Below are 19647 nucleotides of genomic sequence, written 5' to 3' on the forward strand. Positions count from 1 at the left end.
TCTGCTCCTGATTTCCTGCCCTATCAGCTTAGGACTTCAGTGCCCTGACTGGTTTGAGCCAGACCCACTAGCCTGCTGCAAACCTAGACCCAGGTCTGAACCACGTCCCCTAACAGCTATAGGCTTAACTGAAAGCAGCTTACAGAAGTGTTCCTGTCCTTGACACTCAGATGCCCAACTCCCAATGGGGCCCAAACCCTGAATAAATCCGCTTTACCCTGTATAAAGCTTATACAGGGTAAACTCAAATTGTTCGCCCTCTATAACACTGATAGAGAGATATGCACAGCTGTTGTTCCCCCCCCCCAAGTATTAATACATACTCTGGCTTAATTAATAAAGTAAAAAGTAATTTTATTAAATACAGAAAGTAGGATTTAAGTGGTTCCAAGTAGTAACAGACAGAACAAAGTGAATTACCAAGCAAAATAAACTAAAACCCTCAAGTCTATGTCTAATAAAATTGAATACAGGCAAAACCTCACCAGTTCCAGTAAGCTTCCTTTTACAGACTGATCTCCTTCTAGTCCGGGTCCAGCAATCACTCACACCCCCTGTAGTTATTGTCCTTTGTTCCAGTTTCTTTCTTTAGCCAGCTGAAGACCAAATGGAGGGGTCTCCCATGGGCTTAAATAGACCTTCTCTTGTGGGTGGAGACCTCCTCCTCTCTCCTATGCAAAGTCCAGCTCCAAGATGGAGTTCTGGAGTCACCTGGGCAAGTCACATGTCCATGCATGACTCACCGTTTTTACAGGCAGAAGCCACATGGTATCTTGAATGTCTCCAGGAAGACTTCTTATGCGGATTGGAGCATTCCAAGATGCATTGTTCCTTAAGTGCTTCTTGATCGGGCACTTAACTTTGCGAATTCCTTTCTCCAGGACCTGACTAAATGCTCTACTAAGGTTATTAGGAAATCAAGCCAGTACACGGCCAATATTCATAACTTTGAATACAAAAATAATATATGCACACAAATAGGATTAATAGATTCAGTAGATCATAACCTTTACATAGATATGTTACATGGCATATGTAGCATAGAACATATTCCAGTTATGTCATATATATTCATAAGCATATTTCCATAAAGCCTTATGGGGAGCACCGTCACAAATACTATAACTGTTTTCAGCTCTCTGACTTTCAGGGTTCTGGTGTTCAGTTATCTGGCACAGCCTTAAAACATAGCAATGAGTATGACCTGCAACGTGAACTTTCCTACACTTTATCCTAAAGGCTGATTCTCATGAAGTCAGTGAGACAGTGAAGCAATTTGATGAGAGAGATCATTGTGATACTGTTCTGGGACCGAGGGGTTCAGAGGGCAGGAGGGGGATCAGGGCTGGGGCAGGGGTGCGGGAAGAGGTTCAGGTTCTGGCTGGGGATGTGGGCTCTGGGGTGGGGCTGGGGATGAGAGGTTTGGGGTGCAGAAGGGTGCTCTGGGCTGGGATCGAGGGGTTTAGAGAGCGGGAGGGGGATCAGGGCTGGGGCAGGGGGTTGGGGCATGGGGAGAGGCTCAGGGGTGTGGCTCCCGACCCAGCTCCCCATGAAGTAGGGCCGAGCCGCGTGTTGTGGGCTCGGCCCCCGACCCAGCACCAGTCAGAGCGGGGCTGCAACTGCTTGGTATGGCTCAGGGGCCAGCTTAAAAAGGCATGCGGGCTGGATCCGGCCCGTGGGCCAGAGTTTGCCCACCCCTGTGCTAGAGGAATTAGCAATGAAGTGTTGTTCTCAAGCATGTTCCTGGATCTCTCACAGACATGACTTTGTTCCTTCAGGGAAATAAATATACTTCAGCAAAATAAAAAACATTACCACCTATGAGACAGTCTATGAAAATAAAATCACTGGGCCAAATCTCCACCCATATCATTGGCTTCAATGGGCTTACCGTGGGGTATGTGAGAGGAGGATTTGCCTCTGTGAATTCAGTACTCAGGTGCTTTGCATCAGAACAGTTGAGTAAGGACCATGATCACTCCAGAATTCTCCTGGAAGGTGGAGGCGGCAGAAGGATGAATTGGTCACAGTGTCTTAATCAAAATACTCCTGAAGGCAGAGGAGGAGGAAAGTTCTAGGATTACCCAAAGGGGTGTTAGACACAAGCCTTAAGTGGGAAAACAGGCAAAGAACAAGGTGACCAGGAAAACTAGCATCTCTACAAATATTTCACCAACGTTTCTTGAGTTTCTATAGCAGTCTCACCTCTTTTCTCCTGGCAGCTCCTGGGACCATCTGCCTTGACTGCAATTGCTGTATTTTTAATTCTTTTGCCTCTGAATTTTGTGATCACCAAGAAGAGAAGTCACTTTCAGGTACTTTTTTGCCTCCTAAAAATGCAAAATGTTGTTGGCATGTGAATTTCTGGGATTCAAGGTCTAGTATCACAGATTAAATCCCATCATTCTCACCCAAGTAAGGGCCCCATGGAGCCCAAGGATAAGGAACAAAACAGAGGTGATTACATGTAGGTATACTGTAACAGAATGCATTGCTCTGAGATGTGACTAAGTGATCGCTCAGTGTTTATCCATGCTAATCGTTCTATTTGAAAGGATCCCAGACATTCAAAGCCTCCGAAGATTGCTTATAGAGCTCTCTAATAGGATTGTATTTTGCAGGTTCATAGACCAAAATTTTAATGTTTTTCCGCTACTACTAAACAATTAACTTGCCTGAAGCTCCAAAAGTAAATATCCAACTACAAGCAAAGGGCCCACATGTTACTTAATTGCCCAGAGATCCATTCCGAATTTACAGCCAGGTTCAAAGTGGTGTTCACAAAGATGGAACAGAGACATTTTCAGCATTCTTAATGACAGCCTCAATGGGCCTTTATTTTAGGAGGACCAGATGAACCATAAAGATAACCGAGCGAGACTCACCAATGCCATCCTCAGTGACATTAAGATCATCAAACTCTATGGCTGGGAGAAAGCCTTTATGGAGAAAGTACTCTGTATCCGAAAGCAAGAGCTTCAAGCTTTAAAAAGTTCTCAGATCCTCTTCTCGCTGTCTCTGTCTTCCTTCCACTCATCTACATTCCTGGTGAGCAGTTCACTCTCCTTCATAGCACACAGCCTGTTATTCCCTCAGCACCATAGCTGTGCATGGCGCTTGATAGACAAATCCAATAGACAGATGCCTGTCCAGAGAAATGTATAGTCTATTCGCCTGATTCAGCAATGGGTTCCCTGCAGGCCGATCCCTACACCCATACAGGGCCCACGAGGCCCTGGGGCTATGTGAAAGTCCAGAGGTCCACCCACATGGAGCTCACTGCAGGATCAGGGCCTCAGTATTTTTTTATAATGCACTGTTGCATTTGCTGCTGTCCCAGCCCAGCAACATACACTATATGTGATAGCCTTCTCTCTGGAGGGGAATGTTCATGTCACTATCTCACTGTATTTGCAGTGCTGCAACAATCTCAAAAGCACAATAAATGGCACATAATCAGATTGCCTTCACTGTCACCAGATTATAAAAACTTTGCTTCTAGAACTCACAGAACAACGTGAATGGGTGTGGCTGATGCCACTGGGGTTTTACAAAAATGAGTCCTGGGAGAACGATGCACCATCTGAGCACTGTTTTGCCTGTCTGTGAATACTAGTTTGCTGTCCCTTTGCTCCCTTGCAGATTGCATTTGTCATGTTTGCGGTCTACACCCTGGTGGACGAGCAGCATGTCCTAGATGCTCAGAAAGCCTTTGTTTCTTTGACGCTGATCAACATTCTCAATACTGCTCACTCTTTCCTGCCGTATTCCATAAATGCTGCTATACAGGTTAGTTGTAGGCTACGTTCTCATTTGCTTGGTTGTTACTTTCTTTTGCACATCACTGTTCCGAGGTGGGATTTCTTAAGGAGCAGGACACTCCTACCTTAGGTCATGTGGGGAAGGGCATGGGAATTGGGGAGTGGAGCATGAGGGCATGCAGCCATCCAAATGCATGGAGCCTTCTGGGTAGTGCTGTGTAGTCAATGTTTCATAGTGTATTGAGGGGGTTAGCAAGAGCAGTTTTTTCATGGTGTTTGGGCTGTCGTAATGTAATGTAATGTAACTGATTTGGATTTATATTCATTCACATGGAACAACAAGGATTATTAAGATCAGGGGCAGTCTTAGGGATAGGTCCTCTGGCCTTCCCCCAGCCCTGCTCCAGTCTTGGTTTAGCTCCTAGCAGCCAGGCCCATCCCTCTCCACATCGAGAGAGAGACTCTGTTTGCTCCTGGCCCACTGCCCTCTTGTAAGGGCCAGCTGGGCCCTGATTGGGGTGTGGCGGCATCTGCAGCTGGTTCCCCAATCAGCCAAGGCTTGCTGCTTTTCCTAGCAGCAGCCCTCTTACAGCCTCAGCCCTCTCCCAGGGCTGATTTCAAGCCCTTCATGGCAGTAGTGGGTGGCCACCCCACTCCATGACCATTTACTATTTTACATCCATTGGCTGATTTATGTGTTTTTAATTTCAGGCCAAGGTTTCCTTAAGCCGTTTAGGTGCCTTTCTTAGTCTTGAAGAGCTGGATCCAAACAACATGAGCACAGTTACCTCGGACCACTGTAAGCATTGACCTAGGGTGATTGCCCTCCATGAGGAACGCATAGCACTCAGCTTCCACTAGCATTAGTTACACACAGCACAGGGAGCGTGCGCCGTGTAAAATGTGGCTGCATTGCCATTAGAGCTACTCGTTTCATTCAGTTCTCTCTCCTGGATATTGATCATTTGACAGACACAATTTTTATCCTCCATGTGTATTTCCCAAGAGAAGATTTGATAGCGTTAACATTAAAATAGTCTTAATTATAATAATTAACTTCCTAGAATGCGGCCCTTAAGGGTCAGTGAATAACTCAAGGAATTGGTGAGAGGCCTGCATGCCACATCCTCGGCTAGTGTGAATCAGGATAGTTAGCCAGCTGAGGACCAGACCAACAGAATCTTGTCTTTAAGTCACTAGGACAAATCTAGCCCCTGGCTGATATGCACTTTATCTATTGGTTTGGTGATCCCACTCTAGTTGCTAGTGTATATCCAGTTTACTGTGTGCACTCAGTTTGGTGATAATGGAACTGCATTTATCTTTTTAAGCTATTGATTTTTTTCATCTGCAAATAGAAACAGGTACATTTATGTACCCATCTCTAAATACGCATATATGCCTTTCATGTCTCTTTATCTGTTAGTACAGGATAGTATCACGGTAAGGAATGGAACATTCAGTTGGTGCAGAGGAAGCTCTCCTTGCATTAAAAGGTACAGGCTTTTATTTCAAATAAATATTTCCAGCGATGCAGTGATCATCATCCGTGCTGATCAACAGCCCTGCAGAGTGAATCCAGCAAGGCCAGTACAGGATAGTTAGAGGGATTTCAGATCTAAATTTCCTACATTTTGTTTTTCTAAACATAGTTCAGATTAAATTGCAAAATCAAGTCGTGCAGGACATTTATGATACCTGTGTCCAGTCCAAATGTGGACACACTAGTAGGATGTCCCAACTCTATAGCTGGATTCTCAACTAGGCACATTGGTGTGTCAGACTGGCAATTATCTGCCCAAACACCCACTTGTCCAAAGATGAGCTTCAGGTGTCTTAAGACAGCATGCTAAACAATCTGTTCCACCTGGCATTTAGCTGCGACACTCTGAGTACCTTTCCCAGACCCAACGAAGAACTTTGTGTGGCTCAGAAGTTTCTCTCTCTCACCAACAGAAGTTGGTCCAATAAAATATTTCCTCACCCACCTTGTCTCTTTAATAAGACAGCTTCCTTTGAAAACTAGAAGAGTCATGTGTCTTTCCTTTACAGTGAAATCCATTTTATGCCATTCCATATCAGCTTACACTGACCTCACACTGCACAGCAGTTCCAGAAATGGATAATATTATAAAATGTAATAACAAAGAGTTAAGCGTATGCAGTGGAAGAGGGGGATGTAAGAAGCTGATAGTAGCTGAGATGGGCTCAAGTAACAAATTTGGATCTGAATCCTGATTTTGAGCATGCCAAAGTGCAAGGATATAAAGATCCAGTACTTTGGCCGAGCTGAAAAACCTGGGGCACAGCTGGGGAACCATTGAAAGACTTACTAGAGACAGACAGGAGTGGAGGAGCTTCCTCACTGCCCTAAACGCCAGAGGCACAAGGGGAACATGACGACGACAACGTTGGCTTAGACCAATCACAAATAGGTGGGCCTGTTTTAACATTAAAATCTAGATCTCAAATAGCCTCAGACAGGGTTAGAGCTGAGGTTTTGTTTAGAAGAGCCCATCTCTAGATGATAAAAAGCAGCAGTGAGCAGAATGGGACAGTGGCGTCCTGGCCAGAGACAGCTTTGACAGGGTGAGTTTTGAGCTGTCAGTAGAAAGGGATGGAAAGTTAGTGTGGAAGAAGGAGGTAGTTCGATTGTCCTGTATAACAGGGGCCTGACAACTGACAGAAGGAAAAGGAAGCAAATTTTTTCTTCTCTCTTTAAGAGACAATAGCAAAAATGTGGCTAGTTTCCCTTGCAAACGCTGCATCTGAAAAGGTACTAATTTGGGGACATGCGGGGCGGTCTCTTTGCAGGATAAATCTAACCATTCCCCAAGGCTGCCTACTTGCTGTGGTTGGCCAGGTGGGAGCTGGAAAGTCTTCCCTGCTGTATGCGTTACTTGGTGAGCTGCAGAAGTTGGATGGCTACGTGGCTATTAAGGTAAAGCTCTCCCTGAGTGTTTGCTTCCAGTTAGCACATATGAACAGTTACCATGCTGACAAGGTTGCACATGGAGTTACAGATATTTGGTGAAAATCCGTCTTCTGCCAAACTTTGAGGGAGGAGGGGCAGCTGAGCAAGGAGCCCTGGGCTGGCTGCAAGTTTGCCTGTCAATTTCCTCCAGTGACTTAGACAATGACCTGGGACTAGGGGGGCTGGGTTCTATTCTCTGCTCTGGCACTGACCTTCTGTGCCAGCTTGGGTGAGTCATTTCACCTTTCTGTGTCTCAGTTTTCCCATCTGTAAAATGGGGCTAATGACACTTCCCTTACTTTGCAAAGTGCTTTGAGATCTATGGGGAAATAGCACGCTGTAAGAGCCACTTATTGTTAGTCCTTGGGCTCTCATATTTTTACATTACACAATGGCAATAAGGTAAATCTAGGGAGGTGATCGTAAAACACCATATTTCTGCTCTATCAAACATATATTTTTTTTGCTTATGAAAGAGAGAAATGCATTAGTGATTTCACCCATTTCCATTTTATAGGGCACAGTAGCTTATGTCCCCCAGCAAGATTGGATACAAAATGCTTCCGTGGAAGAGAATATCATCTTTGGAGAAGAGATGCACGAAAGCTGGTATAACAGCGTGATTGATGCTTGTGCACTGCAGCCAGACCTGGAGAGGTTCCCTGCAGGAAGTAAAAGTGAAATAGGAGAGAAGGTATTTGACCAGTTACTATCTCCCACCAAGCTTTCCATGCGTGCCTAGTGAGTGTGGGTGCCCAGCTTGAGGGAGAGGGCAGGTGCTCAGCACTTGCTGAAAAAACAGGCTCTAATTTAAAGGTGTCAGACTGGCCACCTGAAAATTGAGGCACCCCAAACTTGGAGAAATGGTTGAAAACGTAGGCCAAAATCAATAACTCCAAGCTGTTATAGGGTCCCCTCCCGCATGGCTGCATTTATTGATCACACAGGGCTGACTGATTCTGCCTTTAGTAATGACAGCACTTCATACAGGAAATGTAGAAAGTGCCATTAAACTCGTTAAGTCTCAGTGTAAGATAGTGAAAAGGGTCAAAACACATACTGGAGCATATGAAATACATCATTATGTTTCAACAGGGGATAAACATATCTGGAGGGCAGAAACAAAGAGTGAGCCTAGCTCGGGCGGTGTACAAGAAGGCAGGGGTTTACCTGCTGGATGACCCCCTTTCAGCTGTGGATGCCGAGGTTGGACAGCATATTTTTGAACACGTCATTGGACCCAATGGCTTACTGAAGGACAGGGTATGTAAACAAATTAATATCCCCCACCATCAATAATAAATGAAAAAAAATGGTTTTGGTCATCCAGCCTCTTTCAATGCCTGCATTTGGTAGGAATAATCACTAGATCATATCTATTTGCTCTATGCCCTTGTTGAATATCTACAGCGATGGAACCTTGACCACTCCCACAGCCCGATTGCTTGTGCGTTAAAGACTTTGTCGTAATATCTATTCTAAGTGTTTCTCTTCTCTTTCTGCTTTCTGAAGGATGCTCTTTGCAGTCCTTATTCTTGTCAGAAACAATCTGAATATCACCTCTCAGTGCAGTAGAGTGGAGAACTGGTCGGTTGTAGGGTAGTTTTGCAATCTATGCTGTGGCATGGACTTTGTTTCATTAGTATAAAGAAAAGGAGTACTTGGGGCACCTTAGAGACTAACCAATTTATTTAAGCATAAGCTTTCGTGAGCTACAACTCACTTCATCGGATGCTTATGCTCAAATAAATTGGTTAGTCTCTAAGGTGGCACAAGTACTCCTTTTCTTTTTGCGAATACAGACTAACACGGCTGCGACTCTGAAACCTTTCATTAGTATGTAAGTTCTAAGTGCCTGCGCTTTGTTGGTTTGCACTCTTTTTTAATTGGACAAATATGGAGAAGAGCATTCTGACAAAACCAAGATTAAAGTCCAACATTAATGTGTAAGTAGAATGGATTCTGGAAGTGCTGATTATTAGTCCAGTTAGTGTAAGAGTTCAGTTAAAAGCTATATTAAAACAAGCAATCAGTGCTTACAAATGTCAAATTTGTATTCACAATTAGATCTATCAGCCTGTCAGTGTAATTATGAGATTGAAATTCAGAAAGACACACATAGAACTGACTTTATACTTAGTCAGCACTCGCAAAGAGTTTGATTATATATTAGAAAGAGAGACATGGTCGAGTCTTATTTTGAAAAAAATCTTTACTGACTTTACTGACATACAGTTGTGTGGAAATATCCTTGGAATTTCAAATCAAAGGGAAACTTCATACCAGGTGTAACTTCACTGAAGTTAATGGAGTTGCAGAAGGGATGAATTGGGCTCTAAGACATTCAAGTCAGTGATAATAAATCTGACACAGAATCTGAGGAATGTCATCCAAGTTGAGAGGTTCAGCCTTGGTGGTAACATCAGTGGTGAAACTGACTAGATCAATCACACTGCCAGAGGCGCTCACCTGTGCAGTCCCTTCCGTAGACAAGAGAGGCTGCGCAGGGCAGCAGAAGGCTGGAGCAATCATAACTGGTATTTATTTATTTAAAGTAGACTTGTGTTCTGGTGACTCATGCAATCAACATTTTGCCCCAAGTGGACAATATTGTTCTGATGGTGGATGGAGAGATTTCCGAAACTGGCTCCTACCAAGAACTTTTACAGAGAAACGGGGCTTTTGCAGACTTTCTCCATTCATATAACAATGCAGAAGAGAAAGAGGGCTGTGATTTACAAGGTACACCAACTGAATAACTCATGTGTTTTCTGATTAATGAAAGTTGTCTCAGTGGGGATCCACTACTGTTCACACAGGGGAAGAGCAACTGAAAGAGCAGATCAGGAAGAGCCAATCAAACATTAGCTTTTTCCTATTCATGGAATCTCAGGCATTTTCCTATGAGATCCCATACTGCGATGCATCCCACTAAATGGGGCTAATTATGCACAATGCATGAATGCTACCATCTTATTAGGCAAGGATAATGCTATTAACACAGACTTACTTAATGCCTGCGCCATCACTACAGCTTTGCACTTACGTTTATCGGGAGTTCTTTCCAATGACCCCCTCGTTCTCTCAGAGGCTAAACAGAACAAAGGAGGATGAAAGGTATTACAAGAATATTTATTCCACAGCCGCAGGAAGCACCAAGGACATCATCGCTGCCAGAAATGCTGTGTCCCCGGGAAAACTCTGCAGGTGAGTGTAGACGTGCCTCAGACACCAAAGCAAGCGCCTGCTCCAAAGCCCCTTCAAGTTGATGGAAAGATTCCTTCTGAGTTCAGTGGAGTTTGGACCAGGCTGTAAATGAATAGGATGTGCACATGGATGGAATGCATGGCTGTGAACAGGCACCACCACCTGAGCACTTTTAATAATATTTTCTCTATATACTTCCCAAGGGGAGCTGTAAGTTTCCTCCCCAGAGTTCAGATGATGGGCACTTCCATACCATGAGGTTGATAGAGTCACTCCTCTAGTATTAAAACCACAGATCAACTAGCAGCTGTTAAAGGGAGGTAAGAGATGGCAAGGTAAACAAGGAGTACACATTTTTGACTGAAGCCATAGTGGGTTGTCAGTCACAGTAACTGACAGACAGCTCCGGTAGGAGGCAGGTTCAGACCCCATTAACAAGTGAACTGTTATTAGTAAAGATAGAGCGAGGGATCATTTTCTAGGATAAGTTGAAGATAGACTTACAGACTAACACGGCTACCCCCCGATACTTGTTATTAGTAAAGTTTGCTGAAATATTTGATTCGCCAAGGTCATTAGCCCTCACTTATGTGGTGCATCACATAGTTAACTAAATCTTCATTGCTTTTGGATGGTGCTGGATTGACAGCATTAAAGGCTGAAGTCTCGTGGATTATCCTCAGAACAGTAAAAGCACTGGCAGCAGCACTGCAAGCTTCTCTGTATGCAATGTGCCACCTCCCTGCGTGAGAGAGTATTCAGTCTCTGTACCCATTTAATCCTTGGCCTCTCTGCTGAGACTCCACAGTAGCTGCGAGTTTGGGGAATGTGAACATCTGTCCACTGGGAAACAGACCGAGACCAAACATTTAATCCAATCCACAGTTGGATGCTAAGAAGTTTTGTTCATCACCAATCTGTTCCGGATTCACACTGCTGGAGGTGTGCCCTGAATGCAAGGAATGCTCTGAGTAATTCCGTGAACCAGAGAAACCACAGCCCTCTAAGTAAGGCTTAAAAACTTCATGGTCTGGGATAAAAAATAATGGTGTTTGTTTTGCTTTTATAAATTGACAGATCTTCTATTATGAGAGATGGAGCCCAAGCCATAAATCAAGACTGCACAGCTGCTGCAGCCCCAAAAGATGTAGGAAGATTAACAGAAGGGGAGAAAGTTCAAACCAGCAGGGTAACTGCAGCAATTTCTTGTTAGAGTAATGAAATGTACAATAAACCTGTCACTGCAACAGGAACTTATACTAGGATCCTTATCTGGTATAAGTCAGCATAACACCATGCAAGTCAGAGTGACACCAATTTGCACCAGTTGAAGGTCTGGTCCTATTCAATTCTGTTTTGTGTAGCATCTTTCATACAAGCCGTATCCCCAAAAATGCTTTATAGAGCTAAAGTGTATCTAGAAAATTAGAATAAAACAGCAAGAGAGGGAGAGAAAATTGTAGAGATGAGGAGGAAAGTCTTTCCATTATGATGGGTGGAGAGATACAAGGCTGTTTCAAGTGGCTTGTGCTGCAGAGGGAAAGTCTTTTGAGTCAACCGGGGGGAAGTGGTGAGGCAAGTGACAGGAGACTCATAAGGTCAGATAAGGTTCATGGAGGGCAGTTGAACCATGTCCTGAAATGTATGGTTAGAAGTGATGATGTTGCTCTTCCATGGCTGCGGGTGAAGGTAGAGATGGGTCTTGTAGAGGTCAAAACCCAGGTGAGAAGATGCAAGCATGGATGAAGATTTCAGCAGAAATGGAATCCAGAGGATGGTATATGCGGGCTATGGGGGGGTGATGAGGAGGAGACTTAGAAGATGTGGGAGGGGAAAGAATAGTCAGGGTCAAAGGTTTAAACCCAGTTACAGAGAACAGAGGCAAATGGGAGGTCTAAGTACCAAAGGGGGATGGAGTTGTGTTTAAGGAGAGTCGTGTCCGAGGGAAGCACATTCAAAAGATGTTGCTTTCACCTTAAGGGCCAGATGGCAATCCCTGCACTCCTGCTGGTGATCAGTTACTCACATGAGTAGTTAATGGGTCTTGTCAAATAATCACTCACAAATGGGAATAAAGTGGATCATAATATGGCTCAAAGAGATAGTAACATTCGTTACCGCAAATAATGATACTTTCAGCCCACTAAGCATTTGTGCATTGTTTGCATACCTTGGTTAAAGCCTTGAGCTTGGTCAATATGCCTTCAAATTATTCATCCTGCATTGATAGGACAAAGATTAATTAGGCTGTCATGGTATGCGATGCGTAACAGAGAACATACACCATACAGCATTCCTTCGCTTAGGAACAGACCGCTTAATAAGCCTGACTCTTCCTTCCCTCCTTCTTTTTGATTGCTTCACTCCAGGTCAATATTTCCATTTATCTGGACTACCTGAGGACCACAGGGCCTCTGATCTGTTTGTACATTGTGCTCTTGTTCACGTGTCAGCAAGCTGCCTCATTTTGTCATGGTTACTGGCTCAGCATGTGGGCAGATGACCCTGTTCATAACAGAACGCAGCAGCACACAGAGCTGCGAGTTGGAGTCTTCGGTGTTCTTGGAGTCCTTCAAGGTTTGCTTGACCTGGTCACCTAATTCTTCTGCATATCATTTGCCTCCCTCTTTCCCATTCCCAGGAAATTTTCCCATCATACAAACTTTGGCATGTCCTAGAGGTGCTAGTCTGCTGGGCTTTTGGCAACAAATGAAAAGGCTTGGCACAGAACCTAAAAAAACAGGTTCTGACACACATTTGCACAATGTGAGCTGATTTTTTTGATGGTTTTTTTTTTTTTGTTACGGTATCTGAACAATATTCCCAGTGTCACTGCATAAAACTCTGGCTTGCTTGTGTGTGCACTGAGTTCTTCTCTCTAGTGTGCATTGCAACTGAGCATGATGGGTGGTTCCCCCATCTTTAGCCAGCCTGCCTCTCTTTGTCAGAACTGTATGATCCGGTACCCATGAAAAATTCACATGTTGGGGGAGACTATGATGTCAGTTTCACTTTTCCATCTCTCCCAATTTCATTCACTACTCCCCCTTTATCTCCCCTCCCCTCCTCTTACTCCCTTCCCATCCTCTCTTCACTCAAATCATAACTTAGCCAAATTAAAATCTCATTTCTCAATGAGGGCCAGATTTAATCTTTTTACAGCCCTAGGCCTTTTGGATCTAAAAAGTTGTTAGAAAAAGGCTGCAAAAATTTGTATTATTTGAAATGTGTACATTGTTTAATTCTTCTCCTAATCAAATATAGCTAAAATGTTTTGCTGAAACTTTCAACAACAAAAAATCAGTTTAGGGTAGAAACAAAATCTGAAAAATGTAAGCCCAAGTGATGAGAGTTTTGAACTAGTTAAAACAGGGGATTAGAATAGAAGCTGTTAGGCAACCTTAACTATAGCACTGTTCCTGCTGTAATAGTGAATCTGTAACTGGATACATGGGAGTCTACCCAACTCAAGAGAGTTAATTTAATTCAGCATAATCCCAGTTATGTGCACCATTCACTGGAGAACATAGGGCTATCTATCTTCAGGGCTGTTTGGTAGGAGACAGAACTAACTGTTCAATCAAATTTACACGTGCTGATGCCCATTTTATAGCTATTCTGCAGACACAAGCCCTTGGGCTCTGGAGTGACTGTTAGACTGTAAACCCCTTGGTGCAGGGATTGTGTGTTTGTTCTGTGTTTGCACACTGCCAAACACAATGAGCTCCTGGTTCATGACTGGGGCTCCGAGACACCAACTCAATATAAATAAAAAAATAGCAATAATAATAGACCAGCACCTTTCACCAGCACCAAAGTCACATTCAAGAAAAACTCCCCTTAACGTGCTTTCAGGTGAGAAATCAGAGTCCAGGTTGTGTGACTTCCCTTCCCTTCCATTGCAGCCATTGGCAAATTCGGATCAACTGCAGCCGTCCTGCTAGGAGGAGTGATTGCATCACACAAGCTCTTTCAGCAGTTACTGGAGAACGTTGCCAGATCCCCAATGATGTTCTTTGAGCAGACGCCCATCGGAAACTTGCTGAACCGATTCTCCAAAGAAACCGATGCCATTGATTCCATTATCCCCGATAAACTGAAGTCCCTGCTGGGATTCTTGTTCAGTTTACTGGAGATCTACATAGTTGTTCTAGTGGCCACGCCAATAGCGGTGGTGGCAATAATTCCACTGACAGTGCTGTATGCCGTGTTCCAGGTAGGATTTTGAGATACATGGCTGATCTAAACCACCTACACCCTTTCCTGCAGGAACCTGCTCCCATTGAACCAGACCAAGACTGTTCTGAGGGGCTGAAATTTTCAGTCAGTGTTTTTTCACCTCTGATTTCATGCCAGAACCAAAACTACCAGTCACTAATCTTAGGAAGAGAGTCTTCCCACAGAATCCAGGCTCTCAGTATCGGTCTCCAAAGCCTTACTAGAAGGCCTGAGATATCATGATGGAACATGGTGGAGATTCCTGATTGACATCAGTGTAAAGGAGATCAGACTAAGGCCCAAAGTGTTTTTCCTCTTCTTCAGTCTTCCCGTGCCACCTTTAACATAAAAGGTGTGTCAGAGAGGCAGCTGCTTTTCAATGCACCCATTTATTCTCCCAGTCTGGTTCTCTGAAATGTCGTAACTTTGCCAGGGAGGACTGGGGGCAGAGGAGGGGGTTCGTCGGGGGAATATCAAAAATCTTGAGTACTTTTTCTGTAACAAGTAAATTAAGATCAGTCTGCTTTGCTACTTTAATGACTAAGGCAGGTAAACAACAAGGGATTCATCAAGAAATCCCACCTGAGCAGGGAAGGATGGGATTGAAGCAGTCAGTACCACCCTGCAGTTCCATTCACACCATGGTATTCTGCTATCGGTGTACCAGTTACACAGGACATAATGAAATGGGCCAGATTATTTCCTGCCCCGTCACAGCGCCATGCAGCACTTCAACAGACTATTCTTTCTGGAGAGCTCTTGTTGACCTGGTACACTCAGTTTGCAGCAAGACACCCTGCTCTCGGGCATAGTCTGTTGCACTGGGTGAATAGCAACCTACAGCTTAGGAGAACCAATCTACAGTCTTGAACTAGAGGCAAAGTTTAAGAGATCAGGAGAGATTTTAAAATGGAGGAAGTATAGAAATGATGGGTGAGATCCTGACCCCCTGCTCCCGCTTAAAACAGCCAGAACCAGGGCTTTTAGGACCCAGAGATTGCCCCAATGCAGGTATGTGGAGCACAGCCCTACAGCTGCTCTCCGAGGACTCTTTCACAAATCCTGGCATAGGGGGCATGCCAGGGGGATGGGACTGCAGCATGCAGCACTGTGGAGATTCCAGGTAATGCTGCAACCCATAGGGCAACCTGGAGAGGCTGCCAGAACTTAGTGCCCCCAAGGACACAAAGGCCTCCTTATACCCCAGTCTCCCAGGCTACAAGTTCTACGCCGTGCCTCTTAAAGGCACGTTATCTCGCCCAATAAACACATGCTGCCCGCACATTAGGTTTTGTAACATCAGGTTAATGTGCACTGCTGTATTTTTGCATCATTTCTAATTTTCTGAACATGATCAGTTCGCCTGATGAATTAGCCTAGTGGGGGAAACATACTGGTAATCACATATCCTTTCCATTTCCCTCTGTCTCAGAACTTCTACGTTGCCACCTCCCGCCAGCTGAGACGCCTGGAAGCTGCGAGTCGCTCGCCCGTCTATTCCCACATTTCAGAGACGTTCCAAGGGAGCAGCGTGATTCGTGCTTACAAGGAGCAACCGAGGTTTATTTTACAGAATGATTCCAGAGTGGATGAGAACCAGAGAACATGCTTCCCTGGGGTCGTCGCTGACAGGTATGGAGCTGCAAATGTAGGGAACACAATCATGTTATTCTCATGAAGCTAGAGATTAGTGCAACCCTTCTGCCAGGTGGAGTCGACAGCAACAAGGGCTGGGTTCAGTATCACAGGGTTTCTCTTAACAAAAGACAATAGAACCGGCTTGAGTCCCCACTCAGTAATCTGGGAAAGCTAAACACCACTCCCCCTTGGTGCCTCTAAGTGGCGGTACTTCCCCTCTCGCCAGCTGTGGCAGGGCTGTAGCTGGAGGAAAGCTAAGCAGATCAGGGGAAGTAGCCACAGGTGGAGCCATGCCCCAATCAGGCCACAGCTGGCCCTATGAGAAGGCTATTAGCCAGGAGCTGAGGGAGACTCTCTCTAGCTACATGGAGAGAGGAGGACCTGGCTGCCTGGGAAGCTAAGGTGGGTACCTAGTGCTGGGGAAGGGCAGAAGGAGCTGGGGAGCTCCAGCCTAGTAGAGTCCCAGGCTGCAGGCCAAAGGAAAGGCCCACGAAAGGGTACTAAGGCTGCAGAGGAGCAGCCCAGACCTAGACAGAGGCAGGTGGTTCGACCCCCCTTGCCAATGATGAGTGGTACTGACTGCAGTCCGCCCCAGGGAGCGGGGGCCAGATGATGACTTACAGTAGCCACTGAGACAAGGGAGGGATGGGGGTTGAGGAGGGTTTCTCGGGGAGGGGATACCCAGACTGAGGGGGCACTGCTAGGGGGCAGAACCCTAATCTAGAAGGGCACCGGGGTCCAGGAGGGGCACAGGGCCAGCGGCAGGCGAGACACCGACCAGCAGAGGGTGCTCCTGGCTGAAGAGAGCTAATTCTCGGGACAACCAGCAGGAGGTGCCACAGCCGTGAGTTGTCACCCTGTCACACCAGCACTGAGTCTGTGTACAACAAAATACAACTTTGATTAAAAGGGAAAAGAGGGTCCAACATTAAATTTGGGAAACCACCACAACCTCAATACAAAAGCATGTGACCATATGCAAACACTCCCCCCACAGTGTGTTGGGCAGCATCCTTTGCCTCAGTTTCTCCCCTTGTGGTGTGAAAATCTGTGACCGGAGTCCCAGGGGAGCCAACTGAGGTCACTCAGTTAGGATGAACAGCAAAGAATGGGGCAGACAATCCCCAAAGCTGGTGGATTTCCAATGCTTAGATTCACCAACCCAGCATAAAACATCTTCTATGATACCTCGCTGGTTACCCAGAAGCCAACACCACAGCCTTAGGTCTCCACCCAGATACCACATCACATTTGATTTGGATTACTGAAAATCTTAAATCATATAAAAAGGTTCTACCAATCCCAAACGATCGGACACATTACCTCCCAGGTTAATGAATATTTCAGGTCTTACCCAAATACACGCTTACAGCCAATTCTTATTAACTAAACTAAAATTTATTAAGAAAAGAGTATGGTTAAAAGATCAGTATACATACAAACATGAGTACCGTTCTTGAGATCAAATTCATAGCAGAGATAGTGAGCTTTGTAGTTAAAGAGTTCTTTCAGAAATATTCCATAGGTTATAGTCCAATGTTCATATTCAGGGTGATTCCAGATTAGGACTGGAGATCTCAATTTTGGGCTTAAACTTCCCCTGCATGAAGCATCAAGCAGATCTGAGATCCAAAGGATTGGGACCCAAGGCATCTTTAGACCGTTTCAGGCCTTCTTTGACAGTCAGCGTCCTTCAGCGAACAATAGGCAATCATGGGGATTTTGAAGTAGACCTGTTTCTTAAACATTGCCGGTAATTAGCCACACAGATTAACAGATGATTTGATATACATTTCAAAGAGCGATGAATACAGTGATGTTACTATGTTTACAGTTCATTTAAATGTTAACATGTCCTTTTGAGCTCTGAATCAATAGCTATAGAGACAGACAGGAACTGTCTGTTTACATGGCTAACATGCTACAAGACTTAAGTACACACATATGTTTAGTATCACCTCCAATTCTCTAATAATACAGGTTTGCATTTCAAAGTTCTAGCTTATCTAGCATGGAGTGGCCCTAATTACCTTTCACATACTTTAACACGTCTCTAATGGTTGACTTTGGGCCATTTATCTTGCAAGCTGCTTAACCCTATCTGGCCACGTGTCATACTTGATAAAAGATTCGTTGCAATTATATAACAATGGTAGCAACTGTGATTTTGCATGGTCATATTTTAATCAGATAACGTCACAAAGTCCAATGAACAAATGTCCCTTAACACACCACTCCCCTTTCCCTCCCTGGCACCCCACTCACAGTTGATGGTCCTTGGTTAGCAAAGACCCAGAGTTCAGAGGTGCATTCATGAGGGGGTGGGGTTCACCACTCTCTGCTGCTGCTAGTCGCCTCCCACTGCTACCTCTGACTCTCTGCCGCCACCTCGGTGCTGCTGAGCTTCTGCAATGTCACATTCTGAGGTTCCACCACTTCACCCAGCTCTCAGTGATTTCAGCAGGTAGCAGGGAACCTCACTGCCAGGGCAGTTTCTGTGTTGCCTTTACCTGTTCCCTCACAAGATCCAGGGCTTAGCCTTACACTTGCTCAGCAGTGAGGACAAGCTTTAGGAATCACCACCTGGAAACAAGGCCTCTTAATTGAGTCTAAGCAGCTCTGTCATTAAACGCTGGAGAGGGGAAGGTCAAAAAGTGTCTAGGACTCTTTAGGCAGCGTCCACGCTACCAGTTAGGAACATTTGTCCTCATCCACTCATCACTGGAATTTGGCATCCTACCCCCTGCTTAGCAAGAGAGGTTCAGTTTAGGGTGATCCCCTCAATCAGGGCATGCTAAGCACAGTTCTGCTGCCCTTTACTCATACAATATGGATTACAACATTTCATTATCCCTGCATTTGAATACTAGAGTGATTTGTAACCCAAACCAGCCAAAATTGATCACTTTGGCAAAGCAGCTCCATCATGCTGGGCACTGAGGCAGAGCAGGCATGTCTATGCAAACAAGCTCTGATCTTGAAGTCTCGCCCCCCACCCCTAGTGCATCACTAGATGCCGGGGGGGAACTCCTTCAGACCCAGCTTACATCAGAACTAACGCCAAGGGATGAGCCATTCGTGACTGGTGCCAGGCTCAGAGCAACAATTCCAGGCTCTGAACCAAAGCTGCTCAGTGGAAAAGCTGTGGCACAGAGCATGGGCCATTTACAGACCAGCACGGCTGTCAATTCCAGAGGCTTGCTAGTGGTTATGGGAAAAAGCCAACCCCATGATCATAATGACCTTATTTAACACCCTTTCCGGAGAAGGCTCCAAAACCATTTTACAAAAATAGTTGCAGATGGTATATGAAATTGAGAGGAAACAAGAACGTAAAGAGAATGGAGGTGGGCTAAATCCTCTCCTCTTTGCTTGCAGGTGGCTTGCTACAAACCTAGAGTTTCTAGGTAATGGTATCGTGTTGTTTGCAGCCCTGTTTGCTGTGATTAGCAAAACACATCTTAGTCCAGGGATTGTTGGCTTTTCCATTTCGGGTGCTCTTCAGGTAATGCAAAGCAGCAGTGCATGATTTTGCTATCTCATCAGAAGGGACTGTCAGGTTACAAATCATTTTTTAAAATCCTTACCTCTATCACAGATAACTCTGTAAGGATCCAATCCTGCAGCCCTCAGTCATTTGATTAGCACATAGATTGCTAGCATCAGGCTCTAGAGAATTAAAACTGGAAGAATTTTAAAGACCCTAATTTCCTTTCCACTAGTTGTGCCGTTTATGTTGGACATTTCTCAGCTTGGACAATGAGAATAGATTAACCAGCCTCCTATTCTTAAGATTTCCTAGGCAATATCAAACTCTCAAGTACCAGCACAATTGTGCAACATTTGAGT

The 19647-nt window shown here is 44.9% G+C and overlaps 1 protein-coding gene across 1 annotated transcript in view; it reads left to right on the forward strand.

Moving 5' to 3' along the window:
* Positions 1-19647, forward strand: part of ABCC6 (ATP binding cassette subfamily C member 6) — a 46976-nt gene that overhangs the window by 20083 nt on the left and 7246 nt on the right. The window contains 15 exon segments of the mRNA XM_073362331.2: positions 2223-2315; positions 2845-3048; positions 3643-3789; positions 4473-4560; positions 5188-5257; positions 6576-6702; positions 7253-7429; positions 7831-7998; positions 9294-9477; positions 9879-9942; positions 11020-11131; positions 12312-12519; positions 13848-14158; positions 15593-15792; positions 19177-19303. Coding sequence (XP_073218432.2) covers positions 2223-2315; positions 2845-3048; positions 3643-3789; positions 4473-4560; positions 5188-5257; positions 6576-6702; positions 7253-7429; positions 7831-7998; positions 9294-9477; positions 9879-9942; positions 11020-11131; positions 12312-12519; positions 13848-14158; positions 15593-15792; positions 19177-19303 — 2280 coding nt within the window.

The sequence above is a fragment of the Lepidochelys kempii genome, chromosome 10 (genome assembly GCF_965140285.1).
Source record: "Lepidochelys kempii isolate rLepKem1 chromosome 10, rLepKem1.hap1, whole genome shotgun sequence".
Classification (NCBI taxonomy): domain Eukaryota; kingdom Metazoa; phylum Chordata; order Testudines; family Cheloniidae; genus Lepidochelys; species Lepidochelys kempii.